This window comes from Ictidomys tridecemlineatus, chromosome 8, assembly GCF_052094955.1.
Source record: "Ictidomys tridecemlineatus isolate mIctTri1 chromosome 8, mIctTri1.hap1, whole genome shotgun sequence".
NCBI lineage: Eukaryota > Metazoa > Chordata > Mammalia > Rodentia > Sciuridae > Ictidomys > Ictidomys tridecemlineatus.
In genome coordinates, this window is record NC_135484.1 from 87,604,710 (window position 1) to 87,628,763 (window position 24,054).

A 24,054-nucleotide genomic window follows, 5' to 3' on the forward strand; every position below is an offset into this window, starting at 1 on the left:
CTAGAACACTTTTATCACCTACAATAGAAACTCCTACCCATAATCAGTCATTCTTCATTTCCCCTCTTCTAACCTCTCTCTTTTTCATTTCAGCCTTCTTCTTGCTTTAGATTTAGTCTGTTCTTTGTACTCAGTTTTTTAAAGTGGGACATTAATTATTTGAGATCATTCTTTTTACAAAAATAAACCTATTGAGATAGAAATCCATGTAACATAAAATCAGCCATTTTATGTAAATATTTCATTGTAATCAATTACATTGACTGTTTTACTATCACTACCTTTTATCTAATTCCAAAACATTTCCATCACTCTAGAGTAAAACTCCATACAATTTCCATAGTCTGTCCAAATTCTCCCAGTTCTTAGCAACAAGAACTTTTTTAAAAATAGATACTTCTCTCATATATTTTTCACATTAGATGGTATAGTAAAAGCTATGCGACTTTCTTTTTGTCTCTTTTTACATCTCATGCTTTGGAAGTTCATCTCAGTGGTTGCATGTATTAGTTCTATATTCCTTTTAATGGCTTGATAGTTCACCACATATATATGCCACAATTGCTCTTACACTTATCCATTGATGAAAAGTTGGACTGTTTCCACTCTTGAAAAGTGAAAGTATGAACAAACCTGTGTTTGAGTATCTCTCTGCAGTTCTTTTAGGTATACACTCATAAGTGGAAATGTAAGGTCATATGTAATTCTCCCTATAACTCTTTGAGAAAGGGCACAGCAGCTGAATCATCACCTTACCAGCAAGATTTGAGGGTTCCAATTTTTTTACATCCTCACCAAAAATTGTTCTTTTCAGTGTAGCTATCCTATTGGGTGTAAAGTGGTACCTCATTTTGGTTTTGATTTGCATTTTCCTAATGACTAATGATATTGAACATATTCATGTAATTATTTGTCTTTTTGTTGTTGAGTTCTAAGTTTTTTTGTAATATTCATATATTGAAGATACTAGACCCTTTTCATATATAAGATTTGCAAAATTTTCTTCGATTCCAGATTTTTTCCACTTTCTTGATGATGTACTTTGATGTACAAAAAACTTTCATTTTGATAAAGTGTATTTATCTATTTGTCCTTTTTTTTTTCTTTTGCTTGATGTTGTTGTCCTATATAAGACTCCATTGCCAAATCAAGGCTGCAAAGATCTATCCCTGTTTTTCTCTGAGAGTTTCTTATCCTAGCTCTTAAATCTAGGGGTTTTTTTTTAATCTATTCTGAATTAATTTTTGAATATAGTATGAAGTATGGGTTCCACCCAGTTCTTTTGCATATGGATATCCAGTTTTCCCAGTATCTTTTATTCAAGAGACTCTTCTTTCCCCATATTATGATTTTGGCACCCTGTCCTTCTCGCCTCTGGAATTTCTATTATTCATATGTTGGCATGCCTGATGGTGCCATACAGGTCTTAAAAATTCATTTTATTTCTTTCCTTCTCTTCTGTCATCCCCCAAAATGAAACATTTCAACTGAACCAACTTCAAGTTCTTCTTTCTCCCACCTGAAATATGTTTTTGAGCTTCTCCTATAAAATTTTTAATTTCATGTAATGTCCAGTGGAAAAGGCTGTTCTCACTGGGCAAGCTCTGATCAACTAAAATGAAGAAAAACTGTAAACCTGGGTTTTCAGGGAACTAACAGTCAGGTAAAGTAATGCAGTCCTCTCAGAACATGCCTACAATAAACTCTGTACTGCTCTCCCCTCCGATGATGCTAGGCTACATTTTTACTGATTTTGGAGCTGCTGATTTTTAAGTCTAACATAGCATCGGAGAGCAATCTGAATAGGACAAGTTAGAATGCCACAAGGCCTGCTAGTCTTATTGAGGTTCAATGTTTTCTCAAATAAATGGTCATTAGATTGTGATAAGCCCTTGATTCATTTACAGATTTTTGAAAATATTGATTTTTGACAATTTTTGCCTGCATTCATATTGCTTTCATAGAAAAGTAGACTTTCTAAAATCCTTCAGAAAAAAATAAGCTGTCATTTTAGGTCACTAAATTTTATAGTGGTTTATAACAAAGCCAAAAATAATGAAAACTACTTTCTCCTCATTTTTTTTACTTAGGATTATAGTCATACAGGCACCTGTTACAACTCGTATTCCCAATTCAAGATCTTTGAATGAAAGAATAGTGTTTATTATATCTTTGCTCACCTACAACAACTCAGTACAGTGGTATCAGGGAATTCTATATTTGTTGAATAAATGAGTGATTCAGAAAATGAAACAGACAAACAAATTTAATTTTTAGATGATACTTTAACACTTCATGAATAAAAATTAAATATATTTATTTTCAATAATTTATAACGTAGTCTAAAAATTCAAAATATTTTGCAACTCATGAATAGTTTCTTCTGTGACAAAAAATAACAAGCAAACAGAATTGATACACAATAATTACATTCTTAAAAATATATTGTGAATTTAGTGAATTTAATTATCTTTAAAGATGCATTTTTTCTTGGTCTAAGTTCATAATGAATGAAAATCTTTATAATTACGATATTTTCCTTTCAGAAATTTATATTCTTTTTTCCAAGCCAAACATGATTTTGCTTGCCAAGATTGTAATTTTTGAAAGAGAACTTCCATGTTCTAAAAATAAAATGTTTAAAAATATATCTACTCTTACCAAGGATGCTTCTTATTTATACCTCACAAGAATAGTTAATGTGGCACAGAATAATTTCTCTGGGACTTGCCAAAGTTTCTATTATAAAAGAGGCCATATTGAATTACTGGTCTGTTACCAGAGAGATATAATGACAGCTTGCATGTCCAAGATATCCATGCTTGAATGTTTTCAAATGGAGTGCAATTTCCTATAAGAAATCCTATCCTATCTATTGCTCATTCAGTAATACTATCATTAAGAAAAATATTGTTGATCCTTACTCACCAAATCCATGCCTATAACACACACACACACACACACACACACACACACACACACACATACACACACACTTAGGCTAGAAGTTCTCAATGGGATATTTTCTGCCTTTCCTCCATTTTATATATATCATATATAGTTCGATATCATAAATAGAAAATCCTACATATATTAATATTAACTACATTTGAAGAGTCCAGGCTCAATGAAATTTAAATGTAATTAACCATTTATTTTCCATTGTCTATGTTTTACATAATAATGAAAGCCACTAAATATTCATGGGTAGATGACTTCACAAGTATACCAAATTAACAATGTTCAGTATAAAATCAATATTTAAAAAACCTGTATGGAGTGTCTCTAAATCTTTATAATAACAATTAACATTTTATTACCCATGAAGAAATACATTGTATAGGGTTTTTTATTATTAGTTGTTCAAAACATTACAAAGCTCTTGACATATCATATTTCATACATTTGATTCAAGTGCGTTATGAACTCCCATTTTTACCTCGTATACAGATTGCAGAATCACATTGGTTACACATCCATATTTTTACATATTGCCATACTAGTGTCTGTTGTATCATTGTATAGGTATTAATAAGCAAAAGTCATAGAGAACCTAACTAAATTTGTTCCAAATTGTTCAAAGGTGTCCAATAAAACCTGTCTGGAGTGTCTCTGAATCCTTATAATTCACATATCTTCAACCTCTTTAAGCTTATTACTTACTTTAATACTGAAAAAAACCTAAAGTGTAGTTTCCATTTGCTTTCTGATGTACTCTATGTCCAGCAGCCATCTATTCACTCATAATGTGAAAGAAAATGCTACCAAACTTTAGGGGAAATGGTAGACAATAAAAAAAAAATGGGCCTCCATAAAGTGACCAGTTATAGCAGAAGGTCGTGTCCAGATCTAAGAACCAGTTCAGGGAGGCTTCAATCAAAAGTTTTTAAAATTCCATAAAAGTCAACATTACAATACTTTCTTCTTGGTGTTAAAATTAAGAGATTTTAATTTCCTTCTTTGTATTTTCTATACTTTCTTATTTTTTATAAGTAGCATGGATTGTGTGAATGATCATGAAAAAACACTCATAACTATTTCCATTTCTTGAAAACAATAATCTTAATTGGTAGAGGGAAGCGATGAGAAGGGTGAGGAGAGGATGTGGGGATAGAAAACATAGGAGAATGAAACAGACATTATTACTGAATGTATATATGTGACTGCATAACCAATATGATTCTGCAACATTTACACTCAGAAAAATGAGAAATTATATCCCATCTATGAATATCAAAATGCATAAATGCATTCTATTGTCACGTATAACTAATTAAAACAAATTTAAAAAATCATTCCAAAATAAAGAGAGAGTCAAACTGAAAAAAAAAAAAACTATGTATTCATTGAGGTAGAGATGAAAGAGAATTAACACAGACCTGCCTAAACCTCCCCAAAGACCTCCTGCCTCAATATGTTAGTGATGAGGCAAGTTGTATTTTATCTAGGGCAGGGCAGGAGGCAGTACTGGGGATTGAATTTAGGGCTTCACAGATGCTAAGCAAGAGGCAAGTTCTAAGGAGACTAACATTCTATTTTATTCTGAGAGGTAAAATATTAGTCACAAAAATCTATAACTCTTACTTCACATTAAGGAAGGCATTGACATATTAAGAAGAGATGGAAAAAACTTCAAGTGAAAATGCACTTGTGTTAATATTTTTCTCCATATATTTAAAATGGACTCACTAACTATAAACTCACTAACTATACTAACTATGCTAGTATCTATTATATGTGAAAACGTATAACAATTAACATTTTATTACCCATGAAGAAATATATTGTATAAGATTTTAATAATAGATAATATTTGTCCAAATTTCTTATTAACTGTATTCTCTAGGTTTTCTTTCCTGCCTGATTAAAATCTTTTTTTCTAGTTGAAATTTATTCAAAACAATTAATAAATACAAACAAAATGATGAAGTCTAAAAAGTTTCTAAAAAGATTTTCTGGAAAATCCTGGCATATGATGGAGGAAGCAGTTAATCACTCCATGTATGTAAAATCACTATTAAATAGGATTGTCTTTGTCTTTTGGATATGTACTATGAACTCAGAAAGTATTGGAAGATGCCAACATTTCTCCCTACTTGTGAAGCATTTTCACTAAAAGCCAAAACAGTTAATAGCCTACCGCTAGAGCTTTCTACCTTTCTGAAAAATGCTCGTGTTTATAAAACACATGCTCTGTTAAGATTAAATTAGCCCCAGAACACCAGTCACATGTTACTAACAAATTGTCTAATAATTAGTTCTCACCTTGGAAAGCACAGAGCAGAATACTGCAGGGATTATTATAAAACAAGGAAGTTTTAATGAGGAAAATAGAGAGAAAAATAAATACAGAGCAGGAAACACATCTGAGTTAGCCAAATCAAGATGAGATGCCACTGATGTGAGACCTGGGCACTGTTTCTTTAATTTACTGGGAGTTTGAGAGCAGAGTTCACAACAGGAAGAAAGGACTGAGGGGAGATGCATCCAAGATAAGTAAGTATTGTCTATTTCCTTCTCTAGTACTCTGGACTCACGTGCCCAAGTCCTTACTAGGTTGAAAGCATCTCTATTTAAATAATTGAAATTGAACATATTTTTCTGCTCAAATACATCCTTCTATAAGTATTCCGTATCTTTTCAAAGTCATTGAACCAGGTCCCCAGCAAAATCCCTAGAAATCATTCTTAATTCTTCACTTTCCTTTATTATCCCCCACTGTATTCACTGGCGTGTCTCACTTCATCACCAAAATAGGTACCCATTCTGTCTACTTCTCTGATCTCACAGTCCCCACCCTAGTCAAAGCTGCCTCCATCTTTCTCCATGGCTCCTATTGTAGTGTCCTTTTGTCCTCCCTCCTTCCTCTGCCTTGCAGTCCAGAATAAGCTTTTAAAATTAGACCAAATGTCTCCCTTACTTGTAAACTTTTACATATGCCTCAAGGTTCCTAAAACAAAATACCCACCCCTGACCATGTTTGTGGGTCTGATGTGATCCTGTCTCTGACACATCATCTATTCTGGTATCTGTGCGGCACCCAGGATCTAGTCACAATGACTTGGATATTGTTCCTTGAACACACCAGGCTCAATGAGGCCTTAGGCCTTTGTACTTCCTGTTCCCTCTCCTCGGTTAGTCTTTTCCAGAGGTCTTCATTTCAATGGATTCTTCTTCCTGTTCAGCTCTCAGTTCAAATGTCATTTCCTCTGAAAAGTCTATAGCTGTCCTCACCCCAGTCACTATCTAACACATTACCTTATTCTGATTTTTTTCATTGGCTTGTAACTATCTAGGTTTCAAATAAGTTTATGTATCTATTACCTATTTACAGCTGCCAGAAAATGATTTCTATGACAAGAAGGGCCCTGCCAGGCTTGTTTGTGTTAATCAAGCATCTAGACTATGACCTGGTGTGCTGGGAACATTCATAAAAATTAGTTCCAGTCACAGAAAACCCATGATGATGCCTATAACTAGTCCCACTAGGTATTGAACACTCATTGTCAGCATACAATCTATGTTAGTTTGTATAATTCTTTAAAGTTGAGGCCTATGAGACTGTTCTACATTCCAGTCAGCAGGAAAATAGCAGGAAGAAAAATCAATTCCTGTGTGATTCTAGAGCAGGTCAATCAATGATTTTGAAAAACAGTCCAAGAAAAAACATCAGTTTCTTATTTTCAAAAAGAAATATAAAATTTATACAGGCTATAGCAACATATAATAGCTACTCCATGAGGATTTCACCAAAGGTGTTATTCAGCATAAGTCTTCTAGTCCTTGGAAATATTTCAGTCACAAGAACCACCATTAGTTGTTTCCTGTAGTTCCATACTTCTAAAGCTGAAAGGAACCTTGTCAGTAATTTAGATCATTCATCTTAATTTATAAATGAGAAATTATAGCTACAGAATTTAAATAACTACCTCACCATGCCAGGCTGGGGTCAGGATGGGACTTGAACTCATGACTCTTAATTCCAAGGTCAGTTTTTTCCAGTATATCAAGTTGCTTGCATCCTCTTAGTTAAGAATAAAATTCCCTTCATCATTAGCAACCTGACTGAAAGCAATCTTTTGGAACTCTGAGCAAGCAAAAAGTCTCTATTTTTCTGAGTACTGAGGAGGGTACATATAAAATATTAACTTCAAGAAATGCATAAATAATTAAAACGCTTATAATCATACTGTAATATTAACAATAATAAATCATATTTTGGGTTCCAAGGAAAGTATTCATTATGACATTTGTACATCTTAGGTCACCAGTATCCCTGAGGGGTAGATTACTACAGTTCCTTCCCTTAATGATATTTTGAGAACAGATCAGGAAGTATCTGAAAACACAGAGTAATATCCTTAAAATTACTATCTCTAGAGTTTTAGGAAAGATATACATGCTAAAGAAGGTGGAAATCAATCAGGAATATTTTTTCTCTATTCATCAGAGATCATTTCTTTAAAAAGCTAGGAGCATTTGCCAAGTATTTCTTTAAAAAGGAGTGCATTTTCAGGAAGTAGTGAAAACCACAAGAGCAGTATAGAGAACCCTTCACAGATCCTATGTTATTGCTTTCCTGGCACAGAGGTCAGTGTAAACTCCATTCCACTCATCTGTTGAGTTGTAAAATCAGTGCCTGACATGGCTACACACAAAGTTAACTTAATAAAGGTGAAATGTCTGTTCTCTCAGGAACAGAGGGTATCAACTGCACAAATGGAGGGCATTCAGGCTGTCCAATTAATGAGCAACCAATAAGATCTGCTGTAAGAGAATAAAACTGATTTTCACTTCTCTTCCAGATGGTGAACATTGCAAGCATGAGAAATTGAGGGAAAATCAGAAAACATAAACATAATTCACTCTTTTTAAGCACACACGAATATTTATTGACATAGTTGTTTTGTGGAAAAATGTAAGTAGGGAATAGATTGGGTTTATTCTCCATGATAAGGTTCTGGTAGATTGTTGTCAAGAAAAATAAAGACCATGAAAAGCTCATAGATTTGTTTACTTCTTACTAATATCAAGCATTAGTAATTTCATTGTACAGCAAGTTCAATTTGATATATTTGTTCAATATTCCTAAAATAATCACAGTTTTTAGTATGGCAAGTTATTTCTTTGTCTCACATATGGAAAAAATAAAAGGATAAAATCCAACTATGATTAAAAACAACACATGATTTTAGTTTCTTTTTGTTGTTGTTCTTTTTCTTAGCTATATAAAAAGAAATGTAAGGCAAGGAATAAAATATAAAATAAAGGTTAACAAACTTTCATAATTTCAGTACTCATAAACTGAAAAGCAAAAGGACATACTTATTTTAGAGAAATTTCACTTTGCAAATGATGTTCCAAAAACTAAGTGCAGTATATATTCAGAAAGTATCATGTCCAAAAAGTTCAAATATGAATTCCAGTGTTTCCAGTAGTAATTCTTTAATCAGTTCACAGTACAAGTAAAGTCCCCCCACACACACCTTTTTTTTTTATAAGTGCTATTTTGGAAGAGCTAAAACAAGTTTTCCAGGTCATATTTAACAAGACTGTCCTTTGTTTAATTTTTTTGTTTTTAAAATGAAATGGCTAAATGGAAAAAGATCTATTTTTAAATATTAAGAATAGCTTCCAAATTAATTCTTCCATTCTGAATAAGGGTGAGGCAGGGTTTATGAAGAACTTCCGTATTTACAAGTATCAGTGGGGCCTCTGACTTGCTGAATATCTTCCAGGAAGAGAAATATGATACAAGTTACATTTCCTGAGAGTGAAGTGAGAGATGCTTGGAGTTTATAGTAAGTCATTTCTTTCCCAGCTGACATCCACCATCACCTGTCGCGTTACGAGCAATTTGGCCAGCAGGGCTGGAGGGTTTGTCTGAAATGCCTTCCCCAGGCTGGGTGATGATGCTTGAGTTCCATAGCCACAGAGACTCTGAAATCTTAGCCTTTTTGTGTTTGCTGAGGGGATTCAGACAGATAGGTTGTTAATGGGAAAACAAAGCTTGGATGACGCTCTAATAATCTCTCGCCTGTTCTGATGAGTCCTAGTTCACTGTGGCACTGTAAATGACTTCTTGCTGAAAACTAGCCCTCCTAGTGGATGCCATTCAATAACAAAAATTGAGGGTGAATTAGAGAGGCTGCACTTCAGAAATGGGGTTGCTTTTAAAAATTTTTTAGGTCTTCCCATCCACTGATGATCAGAATATCCTAGATCTAACTCAGTCTAACCTCCATGGGGCTCTCTGAATTTTGAAAGCTCTTTCTGAGATCTGGGTGCTCAGTTTCTGTTTCAGGATCAATTTGGGAGGTTCTAGACTTAACTAAAAGATTCAATTTCCTCAATGCCATATAGTTAGATGCTTTTTCTAGAATTCTGCTATTGCTCCTACACCTTCACATTTTTAAATTAAAAAATTTCCAACTCTCCAGGACAGCACATATGGCCTTTCAGAATTGTCCACATGTTCAGCCTTCTCAGCATCCAGATGCTCTCACACCTGTGTTCCCTAACCACACAGGATTTCTCTGTATCCCTCAAACTGCCTTGACCTTTAAAACCACTATGATAATCCCTCTAATGGCAACAGTTCACAATGGCCCCCAGCTCACCTGAAAAAATCACACATCAAGCCTCAACTTTTCACTTCCTCTATGAAGCTTTTCCGGCTTCATCTGTTCTCCCAGAGTTTATCATACTTGAATCTAAAAATTGCCACTACAATTCCACAATAGCTAATTGTTGGCCTGTCTGTCTTGCTAGACAGAAATAACTCAATGGCTGAGATTGTGTCTTTATTCATCCTTAAATTCTCAGTAAGTATTCATTATCATTTGAGAAGTGAATGAAATACTTTGTCAGATTTCCTTTTTCACTAGCATCAAAGCTGAACTTAAAATAATAGTGACTCTATATCATAAAACATTTTTGTAGGTAGCCCTCTTAAACAAAGAGATTTTTACATTCTTATCTTGAGTAAATCAAAGGAGAGCTAGGTGACAAGAGGATAATAGAGAAAATTGCTTGTCCACATCTACTAGCTTTTGATCCCCACACAGGAAGAAGAGCTAAGAGTTGAAACATTTATCAAAATCTGTGAGGCTCTGTCTAGTCACTGTTGCCTCAGGGCCCTGGAGAATTAGAGAGAGGGTCATTAGACACCTGCCACTATCTTCTAAAATGTGCGTGCTCACACACAAACACACACAAACTTCACTCAAAGTCACAGGGCAATTCTTACACCTGGGGTCTGAGGATGAATAGCTATGAGCAGAAGTTAGCTGGATCTTGAGAAGCAACACCTTCATGGGAAGGTTTCAAATAAGGCAGATAACACGCGCTAGCAAGGAGATGAGAAAACAAGATCAGAAATATACTTGCTTTTTTACATGAACAAGAATACATGGGCAGCATCCGAGGGGCTCCAAGAAAAAGAAAAAAACATATAACCTCTAAGAGGGAGCTGAGATTCTGTAACTGTAAAATTGTATAATTGTAACAACAGAGGCTCTGGTGTTGATTTGACGTCATTTGAAATGGTAGGATGTATACTAAGCTTTCTAGAATACATAGTCTTCCAATAGGCAGAAAAGGTGGACAATGGTACCACAGTGCGAGAAATAGGAGCTTAATTCAATGTTTAGGGCATTGGCATTGGAAATAAGACAGAGGTCACTAGCAACTTTGAAGGAGCAATTTCCATAAGGTTCAAGAAGCCCTAGTCAGCTTTGAATGGATTAAGGGAAGTATGAGGAAGTAGAAGTTGTCAGTAACTATTTATTTGAGAAGCATGTGAGTAAAGGGGACTGTCAAGAGAACACATTTCTAGTACAGGGAAGGATTAAGTATATATTAAGAATTAAGTATATATTTGTAGACTAAGAATCCAGGATACTGTGGAGAGTCATGTTAAAGACAAGAGCAAGGGGATCATGGGTGGATCAAGGTCTGAGAGGAGGCTGGCAAGGAGAGGATTAAGAACACAAGTGAAGGGGTTAAGCTTTGAAAGTAAGAGGGTCACCTTGAGAGAGGACAGCTGACAAAGAGATTCTGAGCTCAAGAAAGGAAGTTGAGATGGTTCAAATACAAGGATAACGCAGTCAACTCAGTCTCAGATTCAACCAACCAGATGTTAATAGTGCACAGCATCACCACACATATCCATATTAATTAAAAATTTTCACTGAACTTGTGATCACTTCCAAATTATGTAGATCTAGTCATGGTAAAATAAACCAATCTAGTAAATTATTTGGATATTTTCTTCTTTTAGTTTAAAATCATAATTTTTTTCCTTAATCTGGAATTATGTATTTTAGGAAGTTTAAGGGCTGACTAAAATGAGATTTGTGGGGGCTGGAGCTGGAGCTCAGTGGTAGAATGCCTGCCTCACATGTGTGAGGCACTGGGTTCAATCCTCAACACCACATAAAAATAAATAAATAAAGATATTGTGTCCATCTACAACTAAAAAAAAAATTTTAAAAGTGAGATTATGGGCCAGTTTACCTAATTTTTGTGTCACATAAGATAACAAAAGCATGTTTATTTTCTGATTTGCCTAAGTTGAAAGAATTAAAATGATAATAAATTAATGACATTATCTGGCACAATTATTCTTCCTTGGTTGGCATAAATTTGTAAGTTCATTATTGAAATTGTGAATATATCTTACAGTTTGATTGTGTCCAAGAGTGAAGGTCAGACCATTTAATGCTATTTTATGAAATGTAGAGTTCTATCAATTGAGGTCTCTAGAGTTATATATATTATTCCTTAGCAGTGGTATAATGAAACATCATGCATTACTACAGTCAATTCTCAGGCCAATTCATAAATGTAAGGTCATGCTTCTTTGTTTGTAGGTTTATGAACATTATAAAAGGAATTCATTTACAAATGCCTTATATTAATTACTAAATCTTCAGAGCAATTTTAAGGGCCAAATAAGATTAAAGATGAAATCCATGATTGCCTGCTTTCTTTTTTTAAATATTAGTTTTTGGTTGTAGTTGGACACAATACCCTTATTCTATTTACTTATTTTTGTGTGGTGCTGAGGATCGAACCCAGGGCCGTGCATGTTCTAGATGAGTGCTCTACCACTGAGCCACAACCCCAGCCCCTGCCTGCTTTCTTTTGTATCTCTGAAAGCCTGCAGTGCACACTCCACAGCAAATTCATATATCCCTCTCCAGGTCAACACTCAGCTGCCCCTTATGAGGTATGAGTCATTGCATAAAAAGATGAGTGAAAAAAGAAAAAAAATCTAACACATATTCCAACAGTACAGGTAGATTAATCAATGCCTCTTAAATTAATTAGCACAGGTAATTACCAAAATGGAACAGTTTAATTTCATTACTTTACAATGACATTTGCATTATTATTAAGGCTAAGTAGTACATTAAGCAGTCTGGTACCTCACATCTCTCAAGGTAGATGATATACAGACATTTTAAAATAAGATAATTTACACATAATTGGCGATAAAACAATAGGAAATGGGGATGGGAGAGTGAGCTCTAGATCCAAAGGTTCTATTTTCTGCATTTCAGGTCAACTACTTAATTTCATTGAAATTCAGTTTTTGCATCTATAAAATGGTGATGTGACAGCTGCATCACAGAGGTTATTATAGTACAAAATAATATAAGAAGGCAAAAGCACATCATAAATCACAAAATATTTCACAAATGTGAATTGGTACTAAAAATATCAATATTACTGTTGGACACTGGGTAATTATATGTGTGTTATCCTGAAGTCTTCTTTGGTGAAAAATCAAGTAATGGAGTTAGAAGTGATGTACTTTGTTTTTTGATGTGCTAATAAAAAGAAATTCTTGGATGCAAAAATATGCAAATAGCTATAAAATAGCTATATAATCTACCAACAAGATAAAAACCCTTAAGGTTTAAATATTCAATTCACATATAGTAAGCACTAATTATGGTGTACCAGGCACCATATTGAATACAAACACAAATCACATGGATGTAATCCCTAATTTGCTAAACTTTTACATCTTAACAACTAGCTTCTCTGTCCAAAGAATGGGAGTTTTGATGGGGATAATGCTGTTGAAAGAAAAATACATTTCTGGTCATATGACATTTCTTAAGAAACTTATTACCAATTTTGAATGACCATAGATTTTCATAAGAACTTAAATAATTTAGATGTTATACAAAAAAACTGTATTTATGGGCTAAGGTTGTAGCCTCGCACATGTGAGGCACTGGGTTCTATCCTCAGCACCACATAAAAATAAATAAAGGGATTCTGTCCATCTACAAGTAAAATAAATAAATAAATACATACATGTGTTTAGTTCCCTAGAATTTTTCCAGGGGTTTAAATAATGTCCAGGAACATCCGAAAAAATCAAACTGTCTTCTACTTTAGATATAAACAAATTAAATTGTCGATGTTTTTTGAGTATAGCAGTTATCTCATATAATATTTATTAAATTTCTCCATATATTAAACTCCAAAGATTCATGATATAACTAATGGCATTTGCTCACCTGAGATGTTTCCCCTCTTCTTACCATATCCACCTCTGACTTAGTATTCCCTTCAGTCTTCAAAACCCTGTTCAAATCCCATCACCTTAAAGTTTTTTTTCTTATTGTTCTATCTACAAGGGATTCTGTCTTCTGAATGTTTAAAGCATCAAAAGTATGCTCAAATTGTAATTTTTTTTTTTTTTACATTTCTTACCCCTAAGGGAAGATATTCACACATTCCAGAGGCTAGAGCCACATCTTACACTTCCCTGGGCAAAGCCTGCACTACTAGTGAGTGCCAGCCCTATTTGCATGTTTTGTCTTGTGTTTCAACAAACAAGAAATGACCCTTTTTTCTTTATAAATGATAACCACTTTTCTTTCAAAAGTTTACATACATTTAATGTTAGAAAGTGGTTATTTGTAAATATATTACAGCTTCTCACTCTCATTTCAGGTGAGCCTTTTTATTTTTTGGTAATTTTAATCATTAAGAATATGCTCTGAAAGTAATAATGAAGGCACAATTGTTCCTACTTTCATAATAAATAAGTATTAAATATAATTAATAAATGTTAATATTAAATCTATTTATAGTTTCTTCATCTACAATTCATGTGAAACAAAAATATTTTTATCTTACAAGATTTTTGTCTTTTAGCACTCACAAATAGAAATTAAACTTTAAAAAAGTATCTGCATATTGTATAAAAAATTTTATCTCAGGCTAACAAATATTCAAGAACAAGAAAAATCTTTACTTAAGGTGGCATGAATGTTATTGGATCTCTATATGTATAATTAATTACTGGTACATTCTACTTTTCCTAAAATAATATTGAATTATGAGAAATCTGGAAGAGGAAAATAATAACTTACTTAAATTTGATAATGATAATATGAAATATTTCCAAAACTAGTAAACAAAATATTGAACTAATAAGATTTCACATTAATTTACATTTTAGTAGTCACTTTATACTAAGAAATTTGTTACTGACACATATTAATATTCCTGAATTTTCTAGAAAAAATTAGTTCTTGTAATTTTACAGTATTAAAAATCTGTAAACTTAAAGTTCTGTTGCATCTAATACATATAATTTTTCTAAGTTAGTGGACTTAAATAATTCAGTAATTGTGAACCTAACAGGTTTTTCTTTTCATTTTAAGAATGCATGACTTACTAGCTCACCTCAAATGCTTGGTATGCCAAACTATAATTAAGGAAATATAGTGATGACATAAAGAATTATGTGTAACTGTCAATCTCATAAAAACAGCTGGACAACTTTTTAACTAAATCACATGCCCTTATATAGGAAATTTGTTATCTACAAATGAAAGAATGCCCAAGTGAAAACCCAAGGGATGCATAAATAGTCATTCTCTACAGCTTAATGGAATTGTAAAGTAATCCTCCTGAAACATCCGCAATTAAAAGCCTCAGTATCAGAATTCTGAACATAGTTTTGAGCCTCAGCATTTAACTGGTTTTGAGCACTTGGAGAGGACTCAAAAAAGAGCAATAAAAATGGAACATGGGTTAGAAAATTGGCCCTTATGAGGGAAGGGATAAAAACTGAACTTTTTGTGATGCCTAAGGAAGTTTAGCCTTAACAAGAGAAAGGATGGGTTTTGAATCACAACGCAGCATAAGTGACAAAGTAATACATCTCAGTTTCTTCTCAGAACAAAGCAAGAGGGAAGTGTAGTTTTCCCTGTCACTCTGTGTCTCTGTAGTAGGTTCCAGGAAGACAAGAGAGCCCCTCATTCCTCCACCAAAGGAAGTTGCAGCCCATACTGCTGGTCAACAAATGCTGAATAAGATGATAAGCTCTCCACCTTACTGCACTTATTTTAGTGACTTACCAAAGCTACCTCTTATCTATCTTTAAGCCAAACAGAAATGTTTTGGGAGCCTCTAAAATTTATACAGTACACTACAGTTTTTATTTGTGATTCCATGAATTTTAAATTTAAAAACAAAACACAAAATTTTAAAACCATAATGTCTAGTGCTACTGATGGTTTGGGAGATTACGTGAAATGAACGGATTAGATCATGAGAGAACATATTTAGTAGTATCTATCAATATATGTAAAATGACTTTCATTTCTAAAAACCAGTTTTGTGAAAATAATCCTAAGCAATATAAAACAACTTTCCTATATGTTATGCTCTTGTTCACACTAATTAAAATCTAGAGGTAAAGGCCCATGTAGAAAAAACATGGCCATGGGATAAATCATTCAACAGTAGCAAAGACAAGGTAAAAATCACCCCATAATATATAAAACAGCTTTGCTAATATTTAGGATTATTTCCAAGGGGATTACTAAAGTCCAGAGAACTTGAAAGATTCCCCCCAAATCATGTTTTTAAAAACATATAATGCAAATTAGAATAGCTTCTATCAACCATCTTTTTTCTTTGAGACATTGTTAGAGTCTGTAAACAGGTCAGGATAGCGCCTGGCATATTGCCAGAGGGAGCGGTTTGTGAAGTAACGCCAGCAAGCCATTAAGTGTGGAGATTCCTTATTGGTTGGCTGCTGTATGGAGTTTATGTTAATTAGATAAGCTGTGTGGAATGTATAAATACCTCTGTTGTCCTACAATAAAGGGCTCCCACTCCTGCTGTATCAATCTACACAAGTTGTTTGTTCATCACCCCCCGGTTATTTTGCCGCAGCTGGACTGTGGCAAGACATGTTCATTTTTTATTTGTATAGAAATCATTTTCTTAACATTGACACTTCTCTACTATCAAGTGAGTGGCAAATATATTTTTAAATTTTCAGGAATATTTAGACTTTTAAAATTTATTTTAACTGATAGATTAAAAAATAAAACTTAGCTGGCACAGTGGTGCACATCTGTAATCCCAGCATCATGGGAGGCCACAGCAGGAGGATTGCAAGTTCAAAGCCAGGCTCAGCAATTTAATAAGGCCCTAAGCAACTTAGTGAGACTGTGTCTCAAATTTAAAAAAAAAAAAAAAAAGTAAATAAAAGGGCTGGGGATGTGGCTCAGTGGCTAAGCACCCCTGGGATCGTTCACTGATATCTAAATAAATAAATAATTAAATCATACCCATGTTAATGGGAATCATGTAACATTTAGATAAATATATACATTGTGCAGTACTTAAATCAGGTTAAACATACCTATCTCCTCTAACATTTATCATTCCTTTATAATGAAAACTTTAAAATCCTTTCTTCTGGATTTTAAAAATGTATAGTACATTGTTGTTGTCTAAGGTCACCCTTATATGACAATGTGCAATAGCATCCCCGAACATCTTGCTCTTATCTAACTATAATTTAATATCCATGGATCAACCTTTCCCCATTCTTTCCTTTACCCACCTCTCCCTAGCCTCTGGTAATCACCATTCTACTCTCACCTACTATTTCTTTTTTTCCGTCTATATCTATGAAACTAAATACCTTGCTTTCATGAAACACCAATTTAATGAGAGACACCAAAAGAAGACTGTCACTAGAGATTTGTTTACCTGTGACAAAACCTAAGGGGACCATATCTGTCATTTATGTCACTCTGTCTAGCCACATTATCCAAACTCATACACTATTAGTACATTTAATCTGTGTTGGTTCTTTTTTTTCATACATAGCCTCATTTTCCATTATTCTTAAGGACAGCTTCAGTGGCAAAAGCCACCAGCTTACAGGCATCATCCTAAATCAGATGCTACAGATATGAAAGGAATGTGAGCCCTCCTTTCTTTTCTCTTTTCCCTGTTGGATCATAGCTCTTTAATTCGTTGAACCTAAAATGGCCTCAGAATCCTTCTCACCACAGTATTACAAATAACCACTAATGATCAAAAACCTGAGGGCTAAGGCTATCTACCATACTTGAACTCAATAATAAATCAGAAAATTCATTTCTTCATACTTTTGAAATTGATTTCTCCATTGGTCTATTAAAACTATACCCCTTCAGGATCATTAGTATACAGAAACTCAACATGTGTCAAGTCTTCTAAAATATTCAATACTAAGCCCTTTTATTTTAAATGTCTTTATAAAGCAAATAATGAAAGATAGACAGGAACTCACTAAAAATATAAGGTTCTCCGTGGTGTGCATGTGTTTGTATCATTTCTCAGAATTTCACCAATTTACCCAGATAATTGCCAAAACAGAACTGAAAATAATCAAAGAATGATCTTCTGGGACATAACACTCTATATAAAAATAATGAATTATTTCTTTTACAGAAACAGGGATACTTGTAGATAAAAGAAGCCAAGGAATTTTCCTCTAAAAAGAGAATCCTAGAAAACTAGGTAATATCTCGCCCAGATTCTTTTAAAGCCTCCCCAGACTTACCATTTGTTACCCCCAATAAATACTAAACAAATAGACATGAATTAAAAACAAAGCAAAACACAACATGCCTCTCAGAATATTGAACACATAGACATGAATTTAAAGCAAAGCAAAACACATCATGCCCCTTAGAAGTGCCTGAGCCTGTGCCACCTCTAAGTGTTTCATGGTGTTTATCTGGAGGGCCTCTGCCAAAGAAACCTTTGGGAATCCCACATTAAGCCAGGCTCAAGGCATTGAGAGTGCCTAACAGGTATATGAACAACACGCTTATTATGTCTCTTCCCTGGTGAATCTCACCCGGAATATGAAAGAACAATAAAAGCAACCTCAGGCCCAGAAAGCATCCCCATTTCCATATAAAATAGCGTCTGTTTTTCCCATGCTGACTCTGCAAGGCAGCTTATTTACAAATATATAAATAGCTGCAACTTTACTCCAGTCTCATTGAAAAATCAAAATGGCATCATGCAAGAGAAGCATCCTAGCATACTTGGCTCAGTGAGTGAAATGTAAGTGGATAGGAGCCAAGCTACTTGACACTCACTAGTCAGCTTAACCAGATACCCTCCAGTTTCCTGTAGTGAAGGTCCCAGGGTTCTGCTCCACAGAGCCAGAGAATTCATTTATATTGATTGCCCAGGGATTGGATAGCGATTTAGAGCCAAAGCCCAGGAAACAAATTTCAAGTCATGCTTAATATTTATAATCTCATGGATTCACAGGGGAATAGCATTGCCTAAAAGTCACAGCAAGGTTTCCAATATAGCTACTTAAAATTAGCTAAGTCTTTTTTTCACTCAAATCCAATGAATTTTAAAAAGTTTCACTCCAATCTTTTTTCCACCTGACCAGAATTACAGGAGTTTAAATAAGCAGGAAGAAAAGCTGCATTTTAATTTTTGGAACACAATATATTGCCTTTCCAAAATTCATTAAAGGTATCAACTACTAGTTTAGAAAGAAATATATATATGAGAAATATTGTGCATCTTGACTTTTCTTTACTCCATATGCCTACTAAACATGGAAATGCTGTGCTGTCCACAATTCCTGTCTATAAAGCTACCTAAATCGCAATACATGACATTATTGGTTTGTACAGTTATATTTGCTGAAGCATCTACCATATCCCCAATATAAAATCCCTCTCTTCCCTAACATTCATGTGTTTTACCAATTAATGGGTAGTTTACTTATAAGGAACCATGTTATTAAAGTAAAATTAACTAAAGTATCACAATATAGGAGGTTTAAAAGAAACTTTTCTCAAAGAAAAAGTGTTTGAAAGTTAGGTTATGCATAGCATCTGAGATGATTGATGCTATTTCCCTTAGAGAATTCATATGTTGAGATTATCAACAATTTTTAGTAGAGGCTACCCATCAGGAAATGGCAGCATTCATAGGTTTTCCCACAAAACCACCTATGTTGCATGTTAAACCAAGTGGAATTTTGATGCTTTTGTCATGGTAGTGTTTTCATACACAGGGGTATTCATGCCTGATTCAAGGAATAAATATCATGATCATATATGTTCCCTGCCTTCCTGGTGACTCAACTTTCTGAATGATATTGAACTCATCCTCAAAATATTCCCAACCATATTGAAATTATTATTGCCCTGAACAGTTCCTGACCAATTGCCATTATTTAAAAGGTAACTTCTCTTTAAAAAAATAAAAATAAAAATTCTAGGTGTAACCATAGGAAAAAACAAAATAACAAAGGAAAAATAGTAAATTCATTTTAAATGAAAAGAATATCAAGATAAAAAATAAAACTGCAGAACAGTTTATTTTACTTTGTATTCTATGTACTACAGTGAATGCCTAATAGCTAAATTCTTTTAACTTATGTGACAAATGATAAATGTAGAAAAAAATTCAATAGATAACAGTTTTCTGTCTCTGAATTTACATTGTGTCTTGAGTTTTAAAGTTTACTCACATTTTAAAACCTAATATTACTTATGCCTACTTTAAGTATAAATAATATTTCTTCAAAAAGGTATTTAATTACTATCCTCTAAAGATTATGGCTCTGTATATATAAAAGGTATTTCATATACTATAGAACAAAACTCAGATGACAAAAAATTTCATAAATAAAAAATACATAAATAGCACAGCCCTCGAGTGAGGGATAACACTATTGAAAAGGTTTTGCACTTTTTAAACAAATTATTTTGAAATTTCTTTAGAACATAGTTTTGTAGCATTATTAAAATACAAATAAAAATTATTATTTTACTTACATAGTATCTCTAATAAGAAGTGCACTTCCCAATTTGAAACAGGTTTTATCCCCTTCACAAAATGCACGTCTCAGAGAAAAGCTCTCTCCTAGATCAAAACCTGTAAAATGAGACACATTATTTAATCCAGCAGTTTTATTAAATTTAAATATACTCACAAAAACATTGATTTTCTTAATGAGGATTTTTTTGTTGTCTTTATCTATAGGCTGATTTACTTCAAATGAAACCCTGATGTTTGGGATCAGCAAAATTCCTTTGTTTTATCTTTTCCTCCTTTTAGGGTACAGAAGGATGAAACTCATTTTGTATATAGAATATGTAGCCTTCTTTCTGAAGAAAAGATCGCAACTATATTTCAAAAGACTAAAATATTAGTATCTTTTGACATACATATTACCTAGGTAAATAGAGTAGCTCATTGTAGCATCTCTGAAGTGTAGACAAAAAGTTAGACAAAAAAAATACAGTATTCATATTCAATCTAAACAGCTCTTAAAAATAATACTCTAGGAGAATGCATATTGATGTGGGAAAATACTCAGAATTCAGATACAATAAAGTATTATTAATATGTTTGTGTGAGTGTGTGTGGGTTTAAGAGAAAATATGAGAGGGAAATAGAGAAGGACAGAAGAAGATGATGGAGTGGAAGAGAAGGAGGAAGGAAGAGAAGAAGAAAGATTTGTAGGAATGTTATGCCAAAATGCTATTGGTGATTTTATCTGGGTGGTAAGGTCTTCTTTGCCATAAATTTCCCTTTCTCTTTAAAAAATTTCTATGGTGGATACAACTCGTATAATTTTAATTAAATTTTTAAATTTTCTCCCCAACAGTTTGAAGTGTTGTTGATCTTAAATTAAATGATACATAAAACTACTTTCAGCATTTTCTGCACCATCTGCTTTTAATTTTTATGTTAATGCTACAGTCTTAAGTTGCAATATTTTAAAAAAATCACCTACAATGTACTGCATTTTTGGTGATCATTTTACACTAAATCCTACTTTACCAAAGATTGTAAAGCTTACCTGAAACTTCAAGTTCATTTCTGTTGTCTTGTGTGAACTGATATCCCACTGTCCTCAGAATAGGACATTGTTTTTCTGAAGAAAAAAAATATATAAATTATTTGTACCACATTTTCCAATCCAGTTTTTCAAATCAATTTGAATCTTATCATATAGTCAGAAAATTAAAATAAAAATGAAAACAAAAAAAATAGAACCACTTTGTTAAATTTCTGTAAAATGTGGATAAAGATATTCCCCACCTGGCTTTGTGGATATGAGGATTCCATGTGGTTGCTTATGTAAAGTGCTTAGGATATTGCTTGGTACATAGTGGGTACATAGTGGGTACTTCTTAGTGTTAGCTATTATAACTATCATCACTATTATTCTAACACCCCAACTGTTCCTATGTATTTGACATTAGGAAGTTGGCTGAATTTAAGAACATTGTTAAACTTTTATATCCAAAGCATACTCTAATAGTTAAACAAGTTTACTACTACTACATTTTAATATAAATTTGATTCAGGTTTGGGGATTATAGGGTCCTTGCTTAGCATCTGGACAGCCACCTTAAGTGATAGCCTCCATTTTAAGAAAAATTTCACTTTCCTGCCCAAGGGCATTTCTGAGAAAGACTCAGCACTCCCTCATACCAACCCAACCCTTAACCGCCTGCAGTAGTACCTGCCCAGCTCTAATCCCTGTTTTGCCTCTCTCTGTCTTTGGAGAGTTGTGCCTTTATTTGTAAGCTCTGATGAATAAACTCTCCTGTGTATCTCTGCCTGGTCTCCATCTTTCATTCCTTGCTCCCCCATCTCTTAGTTCCTCACTTTCCTTTTAGGGATTAAATGATATTAAACTTTTAGAAGAGAAGGGGACATGTATGGAAATAATTAACATATAATTTAAAAGCCCCAGAGCAAAGATCTCTGTCATACAAAAAGTAATCTAAAATGAAAAAAAAAAATGAGATGAAATCATTGAAAAAGTGTTAATTATGTGCCAAGGAATTAGTGCTATTCACAGAGAAAAAAGATAAAACCAGACTCTACTCACAGTGAATTTACATGGTCAATAATACCATACTACTGTAACACAGTAATGTATATACATACACTGATATTTAAACATCTGAGTACATATTTAAATCTAATTCAGGCTGGGTACTGTAAATATAGTACTTAATTCACAAAACAATGCAGCCAATTTTTTATTATGTCAGGATAACTATACAACTAGGTGGCTAAAATCTTAAACCAAATCAATAATATATTTTGGCATCATGTAATCATAAGTTTAATTTGCTAGGTCTAAAATTTATGTCTGAGTTTTATAACTTAAAAGTTTTTCATATAGACGGGAGATAAACTGTTTAAAATAAATTGATCTTCTGCTCTGTGGGAGTAGAAATTGCTGATCATCCAGTTCAATGGCTAAACTTCTCAGCACTTCATTTGACAAGCATTTGTCACTGGCCTTCGCCATGGTGACAAGGCATCAATTTTGATATATTTAACCAGAAGAACAAACCGTATTCTAAATAGTGCTGTCAATCAGATTTAAAAGTAAGAAACAAATAAAATGTAATATACATTTTGGATACACAATTTGCAAAGTGAAATTATAGTACTAAATAATTTTGGAGGTTACTTCCCTACTTTGAAACTCTACCTCATAGATCTTAAGATGGCATATCCTAATAGTAAAATCACCAGATATTTTGTAAATATTACCGATTTTTCCTGAACCCATAGTTTTTTTTTTTTTTAATAAAATCCTATATCTCACCAAAGATTTCTACACTAAAAACTAGAGAATGTTGCTGAGGAAAAACTAACGATCTAAATAATTCATGGGATAAACCAAGTATTTAGATTGGAAGACTCATTATTATTAAGATGTCAATTCTTAGCTTTATCCATAGATTCAGCGCAATGCCAGTTAAAATCCCAATAAATTGGAGAGTGCGTATGTGAGTGTCTGTATGAGAGAGAGACAGAGAAAGAGAGAAAACCAACAAGCTGATTTTCAAATTATTATGGAGATATACATAAAAAAATAGCTAAAAGCAAAATCAAAGAACATATTGAAAACTTAAACTATCAGATGTTAGACATTTTTAGTATGTGGCATGGATGAACATATAGAGAAAAAGATCAATGAAACAGACCAGAAGGTTTAAAGATCTGTATACGTATAGTCTCCTTATTTACTCCAAAACAATCATTGAAATTCAGTGGCAAAAGGATGATCATTGAATAAATGGTGATGGTCAAAGAGATATCCATATAAAAACCACTGAATCTTGATAATTGCTTCACACCATCCACAGAAATTAATTAGAAATGATCATAAAGATGAAAACAAAGACAATAAAATAGATTCAGGTAGAATAATAAATCTTCAAAAACTTGTAGCAAAGATTTTTTTGAAAGGAACACAGGAAGCATTGCTCACAAAAAAAGATAAATAGGACTTCATTAAAATTAAAATCTTTATTAATCAAAATACATTAGAAGAGGCCTGGGAATGTGGCTTAGTGGTTAAGTGCCCCTGAGTTCACTCCCTAGTACCAAAAAAAAAAAAAAAAAAGACATTAGAAGAGTGAAAAGACAAGCCATAGACCAGAAGAAGGTATCTGCATACATACACGCAATAAAGCATCATATATGGAATATACAATGAGCTCCCATAAATCAATAAGAAAAATATTGAAATGCTTATTTTAAGTTTGTCCAAAAAACTTAAGCACTTCAAAAATGAATATTCAAATTGTCAAGCCACTGCTTGTGGAAGTGAAAATTACTATAATCACTTCAGAAAGCTGTTCAGCAGTATTTAGGAAGGTTAAATACACATGAATTCTGTGACTTGGAAATTCAATGGCCCAAAAGAAA

At 33.3% G+C, this 24,054-nt stretch overlaps 1 protein-coding gene across 3 annotated transcripts in view; it reads right to left on the reverse strand.

Annotated features, from left to right (window-relative positions):
- Positions 1-24,054, reverse strand: part of Col19a1 (collagen type XIX alpha 1 chain) — a 315,752-nt gene that overhangs the window by 269,103 nt on the left and 22,595 nt on the right. For all 3 annotated transcript variants that reach the window (XM_078019810.1, XM_078019809.1, XM_078019808.1), the window contains exons 3-4: positions 21,173-21,247; positions 20,142-20,241 (exon numbers count right to left, since the gene is read on the reverse strand). In XM_078019810.1, the coding sequence (XP_077875936.1) occupies positions 20,142-20,241; positions 21,173-21,247 (175 nt within the window). The remainder of the gene's footprint in view (positions 1-20,141; positions 20,242-21,172; positions 21,248-24,054) is intronic.